This window comes from Prinia subflava, chromosome Z (assembly GCF_021018805.1).
Source record: "Prinia subflava isolate CZ2003 ecotype Zambia chromosome Z, Cam_Psub_1.2, whole genome shotgun sequence".
Classification (NCBI taxonomy): domain Eukaryota; kingdom Metazoa; phylum Chordata; class Aves; order Passeriformes; family Cisticolidae; genus Prinia; species Prinia subflava.
In genome coordinates, this window is record NC_086283.1 from 47,004,796 (window position 1) to 47,027,135 (window position 22,340).

The 22,340-nt window shown below is 37.7% G+C and overlaps 1 protein-coding gene across 3 annotated transcripts in view; it reads right to left on the reverse strand.

Moving 5' to 3' along the window:
• Positions 1-4,556: 4,556 nt before the first annotated feature.
• Positions 4,557-22,340, reverse strand: part of PRUNE2 (prune homolog 2 with BCH domain) — a 132,082-nt gene continuing 114,298 nt past the window's right edge. Inside the window, exons 13-19 of one of the 3 annotated variants that reach the window (XM_063421707.1) lie at positions 21,671-21,773; positions 17,928-18,059; positions 17,686-17,772; positions 13,689-13,787; positions 11,811-11,846; positions 9,731-9,778; positions 4,557-7,569 (exon numbers count right to left, since the gene is read on the reverse strand). In XM_063421707.1, coding sequence (XP_063277777.1) covers positions 7,548-7,569; positions 9,731-9,778; positions 11,811-11,846; positions 13,689-13,787; positions 17,686-17,772; positions 17,928-18,059; positions 21,671-21,773 — 527 coding nt within the window. In that variant the 3' untranslated portion in view covers positions 4,557-7,547. The remainder of the gene's footprint in view (positions 7,570-9,730; positions 9,779-11,810; positions 11,847-13,688; positions 13,788-17,685; positions 17,773-17,927; positions 18,060-21,670; positions 21,774-22,340) is intronic. The other 2 variants (XM_063421708.1, XM_063421709.1) reach the window with 2 other exon arrangements.

Genomic DNA, 22,340 nt, shown 5'->3' on the forward strand with positions numbered 1-22,340 from the left:
ACAGAACCATAGAATGGCCTGAGTTGGAGGGGAATTTAAAGATCATCTAGTTCCAACCCACTTGCTATGGACAGGCATACCTTCTACGAGACCAGGGTGCTCAAAACCCCATCCAATCTGGCCTCAACCAGGGGTGGGGCATCCACAGCCTTCTCTGGAAAACCTGTTCCAGTGCTCACCATCCTGTCAATCTTTTTTTTTTTTTTTGTTACTGCTAAGCAGGCTTACACAGAGTCAAGCCATTTTCTGCTCCTCCACCCAGCAACCAGGAGGGCAAAAGGAGTTGAGAGGGGACACAGCTGGAACAGCTGAATCTAGTTAATCAAAGGGATATCACAATCTGATCATAAGGCATCATCTCAGCATAAAGAGCTGGGGAGAAAAAGAAGGAAGGGGTGTGCTCATGGTTTTTATCTTTCCAAGTCTCCATTACATGATGCAGCTCTGCTTTCCTGATGATGGCTGCCTGACTACAGGAAGTGTTGAACAAATCCCTTGCTTTACTTTGCTTGGGTGCACAGCTTTTCCTTTACCTATTGTCTTTATCTCAGCCTACAAGTTTTGGTACTTTTACCCTTCCAAATCCAGCTGTGGGGAGGGAGTGGCTGTGGCAGGTCAGCATCTGTGAGATGGTAAGAAAAGCAGAAAGCTTTCAATCTAACAGGAGCTGTGAACAAGAGACACTTCTCACAGTTACTGTGTGTCACAGCCTACTAGACAGAGATTTCGAGTCTCCAGTTCATAAAAACTAAACAAAATTCTATTTTAATGGAAATTTTTCCAAAGAAAATTGATTTGAGAGAAAACAGCAGCAGCTAGTATCTATGAATCTCTCCTCCTGGGAGTACAGTGACCCCTTGGATAATGTAACCTTACTAGTGGACCATGTCCTGGGCTCATCTGTTCAGTATGATCGTATCAGCGACGGAACTCCATCAAAGCCAACTCTTGTACTTAATGAGTATCAGACCAACTTCAGTGGATCAGCAAGGCCTCGCTAATTTTGCTGCTTGACACCAAAATCTGCAGTGTTCAATTCACTTCTTCCACCATATTGATTTTCTTTCCTGTTCCAGTAAGTAATGCAGTAAGAAGTGGGCCAATAGATAACTTGAGGTCTTTTACTTCTGCATAAATCTATGCCATCATACACCACTGTGACACCTTCAGGAGATGGCAGCTTCTCCTCTGAGCACTGCTATTGATCTGTCAAGTAACACAAGAACTCTCTCCTGAGGCGATAAGGGGTTTTTTATTTACTTAACATTTCATTTCTGGTCTCCATTTTTCCTCTTTGGTATAGGTCTTCTCCTATTCTGTCATTTCTCTCCTGCAGCTGTTTTCCACTATAAAACACCATGTTCCATATGCCCTCCTATTGCATCTTGCTCTTTCCTTTCTATATGTAATTTGTTTCCTAATTCACACTTATGATGTCTTCTGAATCATGCTTATTCTGTGCAAGTCACTAAGAAGAGTGCAAAATTTAATTTTCTAAATTTATGCAACATTTCCCATTTATTCAGCTTTCTCCCCTGTGCTGTCTACACAAGGGCTGAGTGGGTTTTATTCTAAACACCAGAGTGAAGATTAAACCACTTATCTCCAGGGATTCCATCATTTCTTTAAATAAGGAGGGGAAAGAATGTTTGGAACAGAGCTCACTTGTGCTTCTTTTAAGTAATGCCTCCAGGCAAATAGGCCTGCTATGCTTCAGAAGCTCTCCCCAAGGAGAATCAGAATTTGGAAGGAGGCTGGAGCCTCAAGCAGAAAGAGCCTATATAACCCTCCCCTCCCCCAGTCATTTCCCTGACCTCTCCTTCCTTCCCCTAGTTTTCCCTTCTCTGATAATTTTAGCTGTGTTGCTTATTCTTACTTTTTACATCATAAAGGCCAAATTTCACATTAATATTCTCTGTATTCTTTCGGCTGGTTGTTTAAGACAAAGTTGTTCATACTTCAAAGGGATGAAGACAGAGATGAAGTTTTATAGTCATGATGGCTTAACACACGTCTGTGATACAAAGCCAGCACTTAATTTTCTGAGTCACTCTCTCATAGGGAGAGTCTGCTTTACATACCAGGCCTCAGGGAGCAGCATGGGAAGTACTCTGAGGATTATTTTCCTAGCATTGCTGGAGGCTGCTTTGCTTGCTGCTTGCTGAAATACATAACAGAGGCAAGAAGATAACGTTTTGACACTGTGGATTTGAATTTCCTTTTAACTGATTATATTTTAGCAGTACGTTTTGACTTGGCTAAACAGACAATACTGAGAAATGAAATAAAGGGAATACATTTAATTCCTGTGAACAGCGTGGCTTGAAAAGCTTAAGAGTGCAATAGTTTTTCTGACAGACTAGATACTGTATGAGAAACACTGCACTGCAGCAGCCTCCTACAGAGGTCACGGTCAACTCAAACATAACAGAAACTTCATTCTTTGGAGTCAGTATTTCATCCTAAGACTGTCCACAGGTCACTACACTAGTTTAGTGTTAGGACAGGCACAGGGGTCTGCAGGTATGACCCTCAAGGCATCTAAAAATCATTCAGAAACAGTGCTGTGCCACATTCAGACTACTTTTTCATATGTGATATTGCCTAGAAATGACATTTCTTCTCTCTTTACAGTCCAAATACGATGCACTACAGTGGTAATATAGTAAAGAGCATTCTCACACCTAACATAATTTTGGTTTCAAGACCAAAACCTTCATCCTTTGAAGACAGCAAACACCTTGTTAACAGTGCCGATGTATATGAACATACTAGCTCACAAAATTGTCTTCTAATAATAATAGCATTAATTTCATTAAAAAGAAAAAAAAAAAGGCTATTTTACCCTTTGATTCCTGTTTTATATAAAAGACCAAGACACTGGATTTTCCAAAATGGAAAAAAATAAGGAGGTTGCAAGTGTACTTGTAAAATCAGTCATGTGTGTTTTTCCTTAAAAATAATTGCTACAGGATCAACCAGCACAGATACATCAAAAAGCCTACAGCAGTCTTAGCACTTTTAAATGTACTAACATGTACCAAAAGGTAGGTAAGGCAGAGATTCTGCCTTACTTCCACAAAGCTACATTTAACAGGGTTATATCAAATGCAAGAAAACAACAAGTAATAAAAAATGTGGCAAGCTTAGGCTGTAGTTCCTTTCAGGTTCTCAAATTTGGCAGAGCACAGCCCAGTCAATTCTATTGTTTGGGCTGGATGGACAAACCAGAGTCACTAGGACTGCTGAGAGAATTCATACTCACCTCACTGTGTGAGCAGTAGGTGACCACTTCTGAAATGGGTGAATGTTTCTAGGAAAAATAAATGCAAGAACCAAGCACATAATTTTTAAAGGTACTCCAGTCCCTTTGCAAAGTAATTTTTTGGGAGGAGAGTTTGCATTTTGTAGTGGTTGACCTTTTGTTAAGCAAGGACTACAGAATTTTAAATTGTAACAGTGCAAGCAGGAACAGCTGATATTTTAACTTCGCAGTGCCATTCTCCGGTCTTCTCCTGAGCATAAGAGGTAATTGTTTGGGTGATAGCTGCATTTTGCAAAGGAACAGGGTGCCAGAGAGGTTGCATGACTGGAGGGAAATGAGAGAAGTAAAACTGCTAATCTGATGCTTGCTCAATTGGCTTCATCTGTGCCAGGCAATACAGGGACATCCCTCTAGTTTCTAGAAATAAACAAATATGGCTGCACAGCTAACACAATGTGACCTGTCATTTATTCCACTAGTGCCACTAGTAGGAAACCGAGGGTCAATTCTAACACTTAAACAGATAATTTGGTAAACATCTGATAGATCTCCAAACCTATCAGAAGTCAAGAAACCTATTTTCAACAAGCATGAAAGGTTTGTTTAATCCAACTGCTTTGACTCTGAAAAGGCCTAGGAGCACTCACAGAGCTGCTTGCAGGTGGATGCCAATTACAAAGCCATAACTCATCCTCTTTAATCCTGTATTTGGTGCCTCACTGGACAATGCTCAGGATAGCTCCAAAAATCAGGCAGGTTTACATAGTGGGCAGTATAAATTGGCCCATTTGACACAGATGTGGACTGGCATGTGGGCACAATGTACCAGGCAGGTGAGAGGATTCCACGTCCACCAGCTCTGACCCTTTCCTTCACTGAGGTCAGTCAGGTTGTTAATCTGCTCAGGGTGGTTTCACAGTCAGTCTCTTTCTGCCCTGTAGCTTTTGCCTTTCTCACATACGAGATGGACTGAGACTATCTGTGCATTTGATCTTTACTTAATAGCATGGACACAAAATGAAAGAAATTGAAAGAATTCCTGCTGATTTCTTTCAGGAATGATACTGCTAGTATCAACAAAGCCAGGATTTTAATAAATAGAGAGGGGGAATAATACCGTAAGACAAAAAATTGACTCTGTTTCCATTTCTTGAAGGACAGACAGGGAACACAAAGGAAAACAAAATATTTGTAACTATATAAAAACTGATCTGAACCAATCAAGTATGTCCATGCACCCAGGGAATAAAAAACCCCACAATTTGGTACTGAAAGGAAATATGTCCAGTGGTGGGTTGCAACTCTTTATTTCGATTCATAGGTATACATATCCATACAATGCTATTAGATATCCTTGTATTGCTTAATCTATAATTAAAGTCAGCATAGGTATTTTAACAAAAAATTTGCGACTACTAATTTATATTTCATCTGAGCACTCTGATACACAGTAGAAAAAATCCATATATAAAAGCTTGTATCTGTGCAATTATACATACTATATTTCTCTTTCAACAAACTACTGAATTAGTAATATCGGTATGTTATTGTTAGTATAACATAGAATTGCCATGTCATAACATTAAAAAACTTTTCAAAATATATTAATAAGCAAAGACAACCACACTGCAATCCTGCAATGATCCTGCAATCATTTTTTAACTATCACATCAATGCCCCATTTTGTTTTAGTGTGACATCTGGCTTAAACAAATTCCTTTCATTGCAGGCTGCCATCATTATTCTGCCCATAATAATCACATTATTTCATACCTTTGCTGCTTAGGAATTTCACACAAAGCAAACAGAATTAAACTCAACTCCGAGGTGATGTCCACCACTAAAATCACAAATCTCTTATACCCCACTTAGATCTCCAACAGTGAATGAAGATTTGTGCTGAACCTCTGCTTTGTGGTGAACTTCTCTTCTAGTGGAAACTTTTCTCATCTATTGCATAACACAAGTCATGTGGCTTGTCCTAAGAGGCTTTAACTACAGGTCTACAAAAGACACAACTTCATGCTACTCAATGCTTTTAATAGTTTAGATCTTAATGAAGCTTAATTAGCATCTGGAAGTTAATACAAATATTAATCTGTACATAAAACATTATCCCCAATATACTAAGTGACAGCACTTTTATAAGGCAGACACAAGCCAGGATTCAAATATCTGAGAAAAGGTGGAAACTACCAGACCCTAGTTTAGGACAAGGTTACAGAGCAGCAACAATGGTCAGCAGGATTAGGCCCTTTATCTGTGAAAATTTACAGGAACCGACAGAAAGATGGGAAACAGCAGACTAGCAAGTAAGACAGAAATACCAGCACAGAGAGAGAATTGCAGAGGGGATGTATTTTGGTTTTCATGCTGGCCAGTAAGAAAGCACTTTTTGCCTTTCTGACAATTTTGTCAGTCTTCGTTACAGTAGCTGAACAACTATGCACACAATGACAGACACTTGCTTCACTGCTTGCAGACTACCTTGCAAATACAAGACAGAAACTGACAGAGTTGGAAATGTGCAAACCACAGAACAAAAACATCAAACTTTCAAATGAAGGACAGAATAGAACTTTCACTTTCAATTTAGATCCTGCTGAAAAAAGCAAAGGTTCACACTCTACTGCCTCTGCTTAAACTTTATGTCCCAAGAAATACTTTGCTTGTTTTCTCTTTCGTTAATAATTCTGAACTGAAAGGAGGACTTGAGTTACACCATATTAAAAGGTGCAACTTATCTTGAATTGTTATGCCTTAGGATTTCTTTACAAAGTAAAGAATCCACAGATGTAATCCTAGGGCATACAAGAATCTTGTGAAAAAAAGAATACCATTTCAGAGAGTATGTAATAATAAGACTTCCATCAGGACTCCCAAAGGCAGGTGAGTCATCAGGTTTGGAAAGTGCATATGTGTATTCATTAGGGTAAGAGAAAACATTTATCTTATTCTTGACTCTCGTCTTTTTAAAGCAGACAAACAGAAATCTCTTGATAATTAATGGGCACACACCTGCAAAAGCATGATCTGAGAAACTGAAACTATTTCCCATTAAGGAGCAGGACTTACTGTAGTACCTTTTGTGTCAATAAATAGGACAGCAGCAAACAAAAGATGCTTAGGGTTTTTTCTTTTTTATGTTTTTACTGGTGTGTTCTGTGACACAGACAATAAATACCATTATAAGACTTTTTTTTTTATCTAATAGAAACACTTGGAGCAAGATTTTAACAATTATTTCTAACAGATGAGTATGACTCCCAGCTTGCAGCTCCTAGTAGAAAATAATATTTGATTCTTATGCAGAGAATGAACAGACTTTACAATTGGAGACAGGATGTCACTTGAAGATTCAAAACTTTAAAAAAAGTGTTCTGGAAGAAACAGACTTAGAAAGCAGCAATAAATTAATGCTCCAAGGATTTCAAAATGTATGAAAATCATTTATAGGATTAGCTGCTTCTAAAAAATCATGCCTGAAATAAATATAATAAACTGCATTATTAAAATAAAATTAATTTCAGTTGTTCATCCTCTGGGAAGTCTAATGAGACTAATTATTATTTTTTAGCACATCACACTCCTCTCTGACCAAATAAAAAAAGTCATTTAATGAAGCTGGAAAGACTTTTAGACAGCAAGAAACACAGATTCCTAAAAGCATGAATACTTTGAGTTGGAAGGGCCCTTAAGAATCATCTAGTTCCAGCTCTTTCGCCTTGTGGAGGAACAGGCTTTCACTAGGACAGGCTGCCCAAAGCCTTATCTAACATGGCCTGTCAAATTCAAGAAAGTCCTCCATAATTTCTAAAATTATTTTTAAACAATAAAGTTGCTGCTGCTCTGTGACACAAGCAAACTAACACTTATTGTAACAATAATGATCGCATTCAGCTATGCATAAACATTAATATGCTGAAGACAAAACCAAAAAAATCCCCATTCTCATTGACCTATTCATGAGGCACACTGTTGGTAAAATGGTATCCTTATAAACAGAAATGGCAAAAACACAAAGAAACCAATGCTAGATGATATGGCTTTCCTAATAAAAACTGTTTCTGAAAACAACAAAAATAACTAGGCCCCAAAATTCTGCTGTTTCCATGGCAAATAGGACCGGCTCTTCTGGTCTTCTTGAACTGCTGAATGACAGGAGAAACTTATAAACCAAAAACAATTGACCAAATCACTTATTGTACAGTGTGGTTGTGATTGTCTGGGTGATGAACATCCATGTGAATCCTCTTCTTCAAATGCCTGGCAATGATGCTTCTTATTTCAGGGTCATGTCGATTCTATTTATTAAAAACAAAATGACAAAGAAGAACAACAACAACAAAAATTAATGAGTGCTCTGAAAACACATGGCTAGTTACTTCCCCAGTCCTCAGCTCCCACAGAGTTTCATCTCTCATTTCCTTCAATGCAGTAGTGTGATCTAACTTACACGCATCCTATCTGTGGATACACCTATGCAAGTACACATCTTGGTAAGTTCTGTTACTGTTTTATTGACATTAACAGCTACTTTTTCAGTAATTCCAGTCTGAAGTACATCAAGTGGGGGAAGATCCACTGGCAGAATGATACAACTGTGTGGCAGGAATGGGTACCCCTCAAAATTTTCCTAAGCATATAATTTTGCTATTCAGTGCAAAGCACATGTCATCAAACACTTTAGAAGTATTCTTTAGAGTTAGAAGTAAGAGAGTAAGCATTTATCTTCATAAATGCTGCCTCAATATACAGTCTTCCTTAAAGAATACAAAATTCAAAGTTTCCTCAATATTTATGAACTGTTACACAACAGTTCCTCCACTATGAATTATTTCACAATATTTCTTTTAAAGTCATGAAGAAGTGCAACAAGTTGAACAAAACAGAACACAAGGAAGCATAACAACAGACAAAGGCTTTCGAAACAAAATGAAAGAGACAACAGAAGCAAACAAAGTGCTGGGCAGACTCCCAAGGCATTTTAGCAGAAAGCATAGAGAAAAAAAGTCTGTGTAAAACTGCTGTTCTCAGGGTGAAGGGATTTACATAGGATGCTATTTCCTGAAGAAATTACACAAGGAATAATGGATATGATCACAGAAAAATTATTGGCACTTCTGAAGACAGATTCATATTTATGCAGAGAAAATAAATGCCATTAATTTGGCCTTAACTATATTTATTTAACATAATGTAAATTCTCTTCTTGTATTGCATTTTGCTGCTCAGCTTATCTTTTGAGAAAAACAGGAAAGTTGTTCAAGCCACAAAAGGTCAAAATCATACACAAACAGTCTTTAACATGCCATTTTTTTTGTTTGTATACTTTGAAAAACAGTTCTTGTATTGACTCATTATAGAATAAAACAGTGCCTGAGAAAAAAAGGAGATGAGATATAATTCCTGTTCAGGAATCAGGAACTTAACTTATGGTTCTAACCTGTGTATGAGGTATGACAGTGTGATATCTTACTAGAGCACTGATTTAGTTTTTAAAAAGTAAAAACCAAAGCTTCGATTTATTTATGCAACTTTTTGCTACATATACTTCTAATTACTTGCCTGTTTATTAATACTCATGTTATTGCTGGAATCTTTTCCTGAGGATTCAGGCTGACTATACAATATTTCCTGTACCGTGTGAGACAAGAGTGTATTTCTACACACCCGTCGGACGGGCAGGGACAGCAGAGGCCTCAATCCCTGTGCCGTGTGCACGCTGGCCAGAACACACCCTCCTCTGCAAGGCTGGTTCTGTCAGCACCCCTGTGGCACACTGCACCTACACACACTCCCTGATGAACAGCAAGGGCAGCAGTGCAGGGTTTTCCATCTGCACGCTTCAGTTACCGCATCAGTCAGAGCAACAGCACACCACAGGACTGACACATTCCCATTTCCAAGGGAACAAGTCCATCTTTGAAGGGAAAAGACTTAAAGATGCGTAAGATTTAATCAGAAAAATAATTATGAAAGAAGCTGAGAAGCAGAAAAGCAAAGAGAAGGCTCGCATTAAAGAGTATGGCCCAGAAATTAAAGTAAAATGTAAGACTTTTTAATCTTTGAATGAGAATGGCAAGTTTAAAATTGAGGATAATGAATGGAACCATCTTCACTGTGATCATGCTGCACTTTTTCTATCTGTTTTTAATATAATTTAACCTGAATATTCTCTGTATCTCAGCTTGCAAATGGTTAAGAACACTTTGAACACATTCCCAATGCAATACAAATATAACAAATCTTCAGTATATCACACATACATAAATTATGTAAAATATAAATATAATAAAGCTTCAATGCTTTGTCTGCTTGTACACATCGATCCTGAATATTACCATAAAAGTATTTAGGTCTCAAAAAAGCCTTAAGGAGTCTACCCAGCCTCAGTTCCTAGACACATGGTTGTAAAATAATGTTAAAATGTAATGAATGACAGTATTAGGCATAGATTCTTACTCCTGCTCCACTGAAGCCATTTCTGGATCATTTGAGAGGCAGCTAGTTCTGGATACAGGGAAAAAGATGAGTAAACATTTTTTCTGTGTTGATTTCTTTCTCTTTTAAAATATGACATCAAATTTGGGGATGTAAAAACTAACTGTAGTGAGTACCTTTGAAAACACGAACACACAAATGTTGTTGTTTTTAGGAATGTAGGGATCTTAGTGCCCACAACACACAACATTACTTTGAGTAACAAATTTTTAAGCTTTTTTTTAAATAAGGGGAAATACACTACAGTGATCTCATACATCCAATAGTAACAATAATCAGTGATGCCTCATTATGAATATTTTGTTCCCCTTTCACTTGCTACACTGCAGCCTCTACTATCTTAAATGGAGTAACAAGAAAGCAGCTTTCTTGCACAGAGTTCTCATTTCTCACATATACAATGCATTTGAAAACATGTGAACAGAAGGGACAGAAGTTGCATTTAAGGCTGGGTAGGCCTTTTTGTTTAACAAAATAGTCAGGTGGCATCTGATAACTACTGTGAATTTATTGCTTCTGAGGCAGTGTTAACTGCTAGAATCAAAAAGCAGTGGCCAGTGTTTTAGATATTTCTCTGTGGTTGTTTTAGAAACTAATCTCTGAAGAACTGAAGGAAAATGTGTACTGCAAAAGAAGGAACTTTTGGAAAAAGTACAGCAAAAAAGCAGCTGTAAGTTGAAAATCTTGACATGCATAAGCAAAAGAAAACTGACTGAGAAGAAACTTCAAAACTCAACATTTCTAATTACAGAAAATTTTGGTACAGTTACATTCTCCTCTGCAAGGGAGACTGCTATATTAGAACCAACAGACACAGACTCCTGCTCAGGAATTTTGCGTACAATACCCACATGAGGAAAGTACACTGTAAACTTTCTAAAGGATTTATTTGGTACTCTACCCCATACTACCACATTACATTCAATTCAAAGCACAGAGTTATAATTTTAACGTATCTGAACATCACCTGCCACTGGTTTATTAAGTAATCATAGATAATATAATATTATTATCAAGTATTAATTCCCCAGTCTATCCAGCTAACACTGGAAAGACAGAAGAATTTATATAGCTACCTTAACTGAGGTAACTAACCCTAGTTTAGTGAACTGTAAAAAAAAAATTGTAGAAAGACTACCTCTTAACAACTGTATGAATCATCTGACATAAAAGGGGAAGAGTAAAAAATATTGAATGATCCATGTTAACGGAGTACATGATTTCAGTCATTCTTACGACTATTGAAACAATCATCAAAAAACAGCAAAAAAAATTTTATAGTGTGAGGGTATGATTATTTATTACTGAGACCCAGCAGTACAAAAGCGGTGAGAGGGGAAGTCAATTCACAAATGAGGCAGCTTACACAGTAATTGAAAATACAAGCTGACTGTTGCACCAAACACAATGTACTACTTGCATTCAAGCTACTCCTGTGAAACAATATTATGCCAGCATCCAGCAGAAAGCTATCTTACTTAGCTGCTTCTGAAGCTTCCCTCAGCTCTTCATCCAGTCTGCGTGAGTAAAAGTTATCGATACAAAGAAACAGAGAAGCAAGCAGAGCATAAGAGTGAAGCAGAGCAATAGCAGAGCAAAGAACAAATACAGTACATGCTTTTAAAATAGGCACCCAGTACGATTCAGGGCTAACTCTAAAGCTCTTCAGTTCAGTATGACACCATTTATCCCTGTGCTCAACCCACCTTAAAATTTTAAGTCCTTATTTAGCTCACTTGGAGGCAGGGACAGGGAAGCAGCAGGGGTCTGAGGCATGCCCAGTGGACAGAGCTGAAAGCATTCAGTTGCTCTATCAGATAAAGTTAAACTAGCTGCAGCCTGGGCCAAGTCAAGGACGTTTACAGTTCAGTGAGTTTTACTGGCAAGGGAGGCTGATCTCAACAGCTTGAAGGGGAAAGTAAGATGCCACGTCATTGCAAGTCCTCTCTCATTCAGCTGTTGAGGTCGCCTGCAGGTGAAAGGCTGTCACACAGATTCACTCCATTATGAGCAGCAGCATGGGCTAGAAAGCAAGTTTTACCTCATTCTTCTCTTAATACACTTCTCTTCATCATACCTTACAAGATAAGAGTGGATGAAGGAAGAGAAAAGATGTACAAGTTCATATGGTACAACAATCATATTGCATTGTGCTTCACTGAAAACTACCAAAAAACCACATAACCCACATTCTGGCAAAACACTGTGTGCTTTCAAAGGTGGGATTTTTCTTGACCATAAGTGGTATGCTTGCTCTTGGCAGTGGAGCAATTATGAAGCCAAAAGATGAGTTGTATTTTTGTATAGAAATCTGTCTGAATTGGCAGCAGAAGGGGAGCTATGAACTGAACATTGCTCTTCTCCCTGTGGTATGGGAATAGCCACTCACAGATGCCTTGAATACACATAGCCACTAAATCTTGTTATCACAGTATCTTGAAATGCTTGCCACCAATGGGTGCAATTGTAGTCTTTCCAGTTCTGTCTTCTCCAGCAAAATCATGATCTCTGATCTGGCTGCTGATGACATAAAGCAGGCATTACCCTAAAACTCCTTAAGTACTGAAGTTTCTTTGGTAGTAGTGCTGAGATCATTTCTCCTTCAGTCTGAGAGGTGAGTGGACTTTTCAAACATTTTTGAGTGTAAACTGAGAAGTGTACATTTTTAAGTGTACAGGGAAGAAAAAATGTGTGTAACACATTGTGTATGTGTGTACTGCCAAAATGTAACAGTAAAAAACAGCAAGGAAACTCTCTGAGTATCAGGGTAAGGTTTCTATCGAAGGGAACTGTAAGAAACCAAAATGTTTACAAGAATCAGAAGAAAATTTGTGAGGGATGTTAGAACTTTATGGACATCTCTTTGTCAGTTGACCAACAGCCTCTGCTTCACATTCTTAGCATCACTCCACCTCTAAAGAAGTCACAGCAGAAAATGAAGTTGAGTGAAAGTCTCTATGACCCTTGATTTCACAACTGTAATTTACTGTTTTCACAACAGCAATTGCCAGACCTGAGCTTCTCACTTGCTTCCTGGAATTGCACCACCAGCTTGACAAAGGAAATTGCTTTACAACCACTGTGAAACAGGTGTGAAAATTCCTGCCTGGGTTGAGCAGACCTATGTGAACTTCAAAAGCTGATTAACCAGTCATAATGAATATACAATCATACCTGCATATCTACTCTTCAAACTACCTTCTAGAACAGGCTGTTCAAAACCTGGGACATTTACTAAAGAGAACAATTAAAAAAAAATTAAATTCCTGAACAGAACATCTTTTAAATAATGACTACATGAAAACCATGATTTTTTTCAGTCTTGGTATACCATTTCCTCTTATTGTTTTCAGCTCTGAAAAAAAGTCAGTTGAGGTGAGCAATGCCAATTAACTTCCTACAGCTTTTTTAACACATATTTTCCTTTGAAAATGCCTGCATTGAAGAAACTTCTTCACATAAGCAGCAAAACTCAGAAACTGTCTTTTAGTGGTTGTGGATTTAACCACGAAAATTGACAAGGCAAGGAACAGTAAACCTATGGAATTTTACTGGTCTTCTATTGAATAGGCTATTGTTTAATTGATCTATTAAAAGCCCTGCATGACTAAAACTTGAAAATACTTCCACTTAAATAGAGGTAAAAATTATGAAAAAATACAGCATAGATGATACCTCAGGAAAGGAAAAATGATTTTTCCACTCCCCTAGAAGTAAATATTTATTGTGTTTTGTGTTTCCATTACACAGTGGTGTCCTGCTTCCAAGTTTGACAGTGAAATGTTTGTGGAACAACACATAATTACTATTAAGAAAATCAGGAAAGTGCTTTCTGTCTTTCTTACAGTCTTTAACACTATTATTAATCAGTGGAAATAGTTTCCATTAGAACAAGCACGTGCTACTGTACATCACTTACTTGACAATACTGTCTGGTATATGCACATATTCCATTGGAATCATCTCACGAAGCTCTGCCAACGTGTTGACATACTGTATCTTACTGCTGAACTTAGAGCTGAAACACAGAAAAAAGGTATTAATTGACCTTGCTTCCCAATCTTTTATGACATGCTAAAACCAAATGAAGAAATGTATTAAATGCATTAAATAATGAAGCACTTGGATATTCATATTTCAATCACAGACTGAGAGACTGGACTGTTAATGATTAATGACTCAGACAATCCACCTGACACAGCTAAAAAAGGCTGATAAGAGACAAGTCCTGTGAGTGGGATAGCACTTTTTATCATGCCAGTCCACTCTTACATAATGGCTCAGGTGTGAAAACTTCCCTCTGGGAAAGAATCAGGATTTTCACACAGAGCCTGAAGTTATTCATCCCTGACATAACTGGTGGAACATAAACGACTCAGCTTCGCTGATGTAACAGGCAGCTGTAACACCTTACAAGGCAAGGTACCTGGGCATTCCCACCTGAACTTGAGTGAATATAAATGCAATGGATTCTGTGCTTTCTGTGCTTCCCCCACTCTATGAAGACAGTGACCATAACTTTGACAAGGCTGGAACCCTCATCACCAAGAAGACCAGAAGATGAGGACCAAGGGGATGCCATCAATATCATGGAGTGATGATTTTTTTTCTACTTAGTCTGTGTTTGTCATGCTCTTTCTCCTCTCCTCCCACCCATTCTATTTCATCTCTCCCTCACATTTACTGATAAGTGAAAGTCTGTGGTATTGACTTCAGCATATGGTCTTGTTTGCACTTAATTCAGACAGAGACATCTCTCTAAGAATTTTAATAACCATATCTTAACACACAGTTCAGCTGATCATGAGTCTACCTGAGTTCTAGTGAGACTGAAATCGAGCCTACACCTTTTACTGTTCCTTCCCTAGGCTGAATCACATTATTAAGCAACATCATAAATTGCCTACATACCAGACAATGTGATTAGTTTTACAGTTTGAAGTGTGAAAATTTGGAAAATAATCAAATCCCTTGCAGCTACTTACTTATGTAAAAAGAGATGGGAAGCATTATATCCATTGACATGAATATAATCATCATGATGATTATCACAGGTTTGTGATGACTTAGCATTTCTATTTTACACAAATTCTCAATCAAACACAATAAAACTGAATTTCATAATTTATTCAGAAGAGTACAGATCTGATTGTGTTTATTCTTACTGCAGGGCCTTTTTATGATGAAATAACTTGTTTATTTCAGCTGTGCTATATGATTCATTTATTGTGTTTGTAAAATGATCACTTGGAGAAAAGGCAAAATTGTTCATTAAACACCCTTAAAACGTAAGGCTATTTACTTGTCTAACCTATGTTATTTAATAATCGTGAGGTTATGAGAATATCTATCTTTCTCATTTGGCTTATAAGGCAACTTTTTCAAATTTAGGTCTGGTTGTATTTAACAACTAACATCTTATAACATTAGTAATAGTTGCAAACTCATATTGACCATAGAAGTTAAGTGTAAGTTTTAAAAGCAGGACATATTGCTTCTATTTACTGCTGACCTGCAGGTACAGCCAGACAACATGAAGCCTCTGAAACAGCTCTGAGCAGAAGGTTACTGCCCCTCCTCTCAACACACGTATCTTCCCAATAATGCAAAGAGAGACAACTGGAACAGGAATACACCAAGGTGCTGTGAACAGTTGTTTAAGCTCATTCACTGTAATTTCTCTGTACCGAATTAGCATCAGACTATGGTCACATTTCAGATGCCAGAATCACCCATTATTCTTGTCCAGTCAAAGCACAGTAACGTACAGACTCTTAGCACTTTATCCACATTTTTAATCATAATCTGCAGCATCAGCATTGCCATCTAAAGTAACCCAGCAAAATGCAAGCCAAACATAAACTTCTACAGATGGTGGGAAGGGATTAAAAAAAATCATTCAGTGGGCAATTTTTCCTCCTGAGGATTCTTCTGAGTCCACTAATTTCACTACAGTGACTGATTTCTCAGACTGATTTCTAAGTCATGTGGCAATAATGAGTGTATGGGTATCCCAGACACAGTTTCTTTCAGACTTTAGGGAAAGAATGCTGACAATAGTAGTGACTTTCCATCATTTAAATATTTCTGTCAAATGCCAAGTGTGTTTCACAGACCCTCGAAAAAACCCTTAGAAATCTATTCTCTTACCCAACACAGCTCAAATAAATTTTGGAGTGAATATCTGTAATGGTTCTAAAACATTATCTATCTCTGCTACCTCTAGTTCTTTCATTCTATATATTCAGACAATAGTTTGTCAGCCAAGACGGGTTCTACACTCCATTGAATTTTCTTGCCAGTTTTTGAGGTAGAAAAAAAAAAGACAGAGCTGAGATAGAATTGAGGGTAGCCCACTCTCAGTGACTTGACTGCCCCCTACCATTTTGCTGTCTTTCAGGTTTTTGATGTCTACTGTTTAGTCCCAATCGTAGCTGATATACAATTAAAATTATGTTTCTTGCCTTTAGCTATCTCACTGAAATCTCTGCTTGCCTTGTGGCCAATTAATTTCTCACTCTGAAATTCCCAATGTGCTTGTCAGGGTTTTGGGGAACAGCTGAGGGCTGGCAAACTAAGCTATAGTCATTGGCCTTCAATCTAATAAAATTTTTATCTCCTTACCTCCTGAAGAAAGGGAACTCATAATATTCTTCTATCCTTGGTAAGGGTCCAAATATCTCATGTCATTCTCCACAAAAGTCCCACTACCATGTGTCTTGCCCCCCTTTTTCAGCTTCTATTTGCACTTCACCTTCTTCTTGCACCAAAACTCAGTCTACTTGGCTGAGATGGTCTCTAGTGTGTCTAGTTTTGGACTGCTAGTCTGCTTTGTCAAACTAAATCTCCTGTTTGGCAATGAAAAACCTCTAATCACTGCTGCTTAGTATGGTTATTTTGAATACTTTACTAATGAATTGAAATATACATGACTTTAAAATAGACCAAACAGTCAATTCTGGGAGCAAATAGAAATATCTCAGATACTAAATGCAACTCAGTGAATTCTCATAACTACTGTTGATAATTCCAAATATTGTTTCCCTTTTACTCTGGTATTCTAAATTGTTACTTTCTACATGGTCTTTAAGATACCACATCTAGAAAGAAACTCCATCATGACATTCTGCCTGTTGCACTTTGGCAGCAATGGGACAACTCATGTGCTTCCCTACCCCAAAGCCACCCTATCTGAACAGAGCACCCTGTGACAAGAGATCTCCAGTGCCTGCAGTCTGTGAGCAGAACTCTCTGAGATCTGACATATGTCATTCTCTGTGTGGCTTCTGCAGAAGAAGCTACTTCTCTTGCCTGAAGCAAATCTTTTTTACACCTGCCAGTCTGCTCTCCCTGATCTCAGGACTTCAACTGCATACTTGCCTATCTTCTGCAGTAAGTAAGAAGCCTTTTTTTCCCCCATTGTTTCACTAATCAAACCATTACTTTTGACAGTGTTAAACCTTTTCTGAAATCAAATGCATTCGAACACCTCAGGGTGCAGTCAGTCCTCTTGTACAAGCTATGAGCAGCAATGCTATTTTAAAAACCCAGAACTGTAGCCTAATCTTGTTCTGTACCCAGGATTTTAAAAATAAGTTTATTGTAATTACATGCAGTCCCTTTTTCTAGATGCCTTTAATCTGGATTCTAAACAAACCCAGGTTTTAAGGAACTGAATTCCCAGTACATATACATACAGGTTTACAAAACCATGCCTGTGACTTCTGCAACTGGATACTCATATAAATCACTTTTTTCCCCCTATTCATCTTAGGAAAGTGAAATCTAACTTCTAAAATCCCAACATGAGCTATAAAATGAGCACTATTCAGTGAAAGAGTAACAGCCACGTTTGATCATTTAGGTTGCTTATGTATTCTCAGAGACATAGAATATCACTGGTATTTACTACATACCTTATAAAAGGTCGTGTCACAGCCAGAATTGTCCTGATAAACCATGATGGATGAACAATTATAAATGATTTCAAATTCTTCCGTAATCTAGGTAAAAAAGCAATAGTTTTTTAGAAAAACAGAAAAAAATTACAAAAGGCAAAGGAAGATCATATACAGTAAACCTGGCATACAGGTGAGTCACAGAAATGGACACTGTTTAAAGTAATGGCTGCATTTTCAGACAGGAAAATGCTACTTACCGCCGATCAATCATCTGATAACATTTTTTCATCCAACCCAATCCAGGCATCCTTCTTCTTGGTGTTGCTCCATTCAAGTAGACAATCATATAGTCTTCAGCTACCATCAGCTCTAAGGTACTGATTACGTATCTGATAAAAATACAGATGTCAGTGAGCATACACCGTACATTATCTGATTGAACCCAAACTGAAATAGGCTACCAAGAATAAGGCAGACTGAACACTTTACAACAATACAGGCTTTTCTCTTCCTTTAAAGAAAAGCAGACATTTAGCACCGATCACCATGGTACCTGTAGGTACATAGCTAGAAAACCACAGTCTTACCTGTGTCTTCAAAAATATGTGGTTTCCTTACGAAAACAAAGTTTCATAGTGAGTTTTCAAGCATCCCTGGTGAATTTGCTTTTTCTTAAAATGTAATTAAATCAGGAGATTTTGCAAAGGAGAACATAGCATCATGTGAAGTCCTAGGAACTCCTGAAATTAACTCTTGAGAAACTTCTATTCACTATTCTAATCACCAAGTTTGTTCAACATAATAATAAAAGGTGTCAGAAGATACTTGTTTATAGTTCTTGTGATCCTCAAACTTCTGATACAGAGTCTGTGACTGGAAAATACAAATACTTTGACACCCATGCCCAAGAAAACCTATGCATCAACCTGACTTCTGATATGACAGAGCACTCCAAGACATCAGTTCATTTTGTGAGCAAAACACTCTAATCACTCATTATCAGACAGTGCTCTTGGGGCCAAATGCATCCTACCTATAAGAGCACCCTACTCAATCAAATAAGAGGATAGTTTTAAATTCAAGATTAGGACTATCTTTGCAGATGGTTCACTCACAAGTCCCTACCTCATTTAAGAGCTGATCATCACAGGAATGTTCAAATCGTTCTCTCTACTAGCAAGCCTCAAGGCATGCCTATGTAAAAAACTTGAATGCAAAACCGAAAGTCACACCTTAAAAACCTGAATGCCTGAGTGCACTCACTACAAAAGGCAGATCTATCTCTAAACCTAATGGCCCCCTCCACAGTTGTATGGGAATGCCTCTCAATCTGATCTGACCCTTAAATTCCTTAGGATGCAATGTCTTTAAAAGAACGTAGGAAATCTAGTTCTCACCAGAGTGGTAGTTTAAGTGGGAATAAAGTAGGCAGCCATTAACTAGACTAGTTTTATGCATTTGATAAATCTCATCCATATCACTACTCCCTCAATGCATTCCACTGCTCATTCTTACCTTGCAGTTGTGCATTCCCTGCTTTTGCCTGACATTTGTAAAGGTTTATAATAGTGGCTAATAATGGAAGGCTTCTAATAGTGATATAGGAAAGCAAGGGATTGCATGGACATTCTGATGTGTAAAGCTTCACAGAATAGCTACTTTAACAAAGCTACAGTTTGACAGGTTATAAGATTAGTCCTTCCCACAGGGCAGAACATCTAGTGCTTCAAAGGCACTTAAAACACTGAAACACAGAGAAGTGTGTAAGTACATATTAAAATACTACAAGTCTTTCAGTCATGGAACATGGCAGTCTGAAAAATGTCTGTTTATTAACTCCAAAGAGAATTGTGCCTATTATGAATTAATTTGTTATAGTAAGAAAAAATCATGCATATTTCTCACCAGAATTAGGAGGCATGTTATGACAGAAAGGAATCTTTGCTAGTTTTTTACTCATATCTCACTAATCTCACATGCTTTCATTCAACAGCTCTTATGCAATACATGTTGAATTAGATCATTTGCCATTTTAAGGATACTGAGCTTCCTTGCAAACCTTACATATCTAATAATTTCTTAGTATGTGTAATAATGGCAGTTTCTTCATTATTTGTAAAGACGGACAGAAATTTTCTCATTGACAAGAACAACTGAATCACTCAGAAAGCAAAGTACTGGTTTTGTTTGCAAAGTGTAGTTTTTCAAATGGAGATTATTTTTAAAAATTTTAAGCTGTGGACTGGCTTTAATCTGATTTTCAAGCAGTCACAAATTGCACAGTATATTCTTTTATGGGTTCTGCATTATCTACAAAAACTGCTGTAAAAGCTGTTTCAAGCATTTTCACCCAAATTCAACCCTTCAAAGACAATTTTACATCGTCAATTTGTCAATTTAAAAAATTGGAAGAAGATAATTGGAAATCTGAAAGGAATTCAGATGGGAAAGCAGCAATTGAGGACAGTAGTTAATCAGAAACTAGAGGTAGCTTATATGCTAGCAGAAACATGCTGTATAAAAAAGGAGATCCAGTGGTTTGCAGGTCTCTCCAGACTCCTATATAATTCAATAGTAAAGAATTACCAAATATTTAAAAATATCAGTTACTGTATATTTAATGAACTGTTTCACTACCTCTATCTCTATGCAATTAACAGACATAAAGAATGGAAAGAAAGAGGTAAACTTACTCCTTTTCCTTGTTCTCTTCAAGCCAACTGTCTACAAGCCTTAAAATAAGCTGCAAATTCACAGCCAACGTGAACTCACACTTACATTATTACTCCAGAAAAAATGACTTGTTAAACTGATTTTGGCAATATCCTTAAGCTGTGTGGAAAAAGCTCTTAAGGCTTTCTTTGCAAATTTAACTTATCACCACCTCTATCTGAACAAAGGTCTTGGGTGAAGAACAACTTTTCGAATGTCAGACATGGTTACAGTCAGCTTTGTTCCTTTCTTACCAAGTTAAAACCACTGTAGTAATTACTTCCTCTCTTCTAAATCACTGGGCATTGTGTCTATCAGTTACTGTAGATGATACTGAGTTTTTAGAGGCTCTACCAGGCAAATGATATCAGTTGTTCTGACCAGAAACTAAAACACTGAGTCTTGATTTTCACAAAAGAGACAATGTTAAAGGCACTGGCTGCCAACAAGTGCATCTTCACAGACTGGAATATTAAGGAGACCTGGATCTGTGCTTTCAGTGCCTTGTAAGCTGCAAATGGCAAAGGCTGTGTCTCCTGCTGGCTTTAGAAATTACTTACTGCATTTTAGCACAGAAAACATTGGAATGATTGATTTTTTTAACAGCTGTAAGTGGATGTAGCTGAAGGCACTTCAGGAGAGTGCTGCCTTCAAAATTTTGGGCTGTCAAACCAATTGCTATTAGGAATAATTTTCCTGTGATAGATTTGGGGTTCTGTGGCTAAATTTGTATCCTGCCCAACTGGCCCCTGCCACTTCTAGCTGAATCAGAAGCAGTCGGAGTCAGGAAGCATAGTTAGAGCTGCTTGTGTCAGCAATTGCCATTTATCCTGTTTTTAAAAACAAGTGTCAAAAAAAGGCCCTGTAACTCCTAAACCCAAGACAGCATATTGTAAAAATACATTCAAGAATACATTATGATTATATATAATGAACAATGAAACAGTCTAAGCCCCTGCTGATTGCTCCCAGCAAGACCTGGACATGACTAGTGAAATAGTGCAAAGACTGTAAACCCAACAAGGTGAAGATATTGCATTCCTTGACATTTAGGGAGATACTAACAGTCAGATTTGGTCCTGACAAATAAACCTTAATATGGGAAGGTGAGCACATAAAGGATACCAAAATAATACTCCACTGAGCAGTTTACCTAAAACTGATATTTTCCTTGACACTCCCCTTCTAACGACCAAAATTACCTCTTAAGTAAAGGTAGGTTACCTCTCACTGCATAATTTGAGTACTAACTCAAAAGACTCTGTCACATTGCTCACGTATCACTCACAGGAAAAGATTTTCCATGACATAGTGGTAATCAGTTCGACTGCTGTCTGGCAAGAAGCATGCTGCAAACACAATGATAGCATTCAGGCCATCACCATAGTACCCTGTGGAGAAAAAACAAAACCACATTTTTATCTTTGTCAAAGGCTTTTAACAGGATAAATTTTTTTAAAAAAATCTTGAAGTTCTGTAATAAAGCTCCTATGTCTACTGCTGAAGCATACCAAAATGCTCCATACCAAAGGTTTGAAAACAGATGAACTGTCTTGAAGTGATAAGAAAGTTGGATAGTCAGCTAAGCTGAATTCTCAAAAACCACACATAGCACAACTGCTAGGAAACTTTCTATAGTGACCAGCATAAAACCTTTGTAAGGCTTCTACTTCTCTATGGCCATCATTTACTGAATGCTCACCTTAGACTGAGGAATAAGGGGCTCAAGAAAATATCCTACATTTGCTGTTCTGCATAGTTTGAATTACATTTCACAAAGTCTTGCAGTCCAATCTCAGTTGGCCTGCGCAGCTCCAATGGCTCTAGAACATTAAAATTATGACTGCTCTCCACTATCCCTTAAAAGCTCCTGGGGATCAGTTAAATCCTTTGCTGCAAGTTTTGTGTAAGTTATTTTTTAACAATGGATACTCCAGTTGTCCAATGCTGGTGTCCTC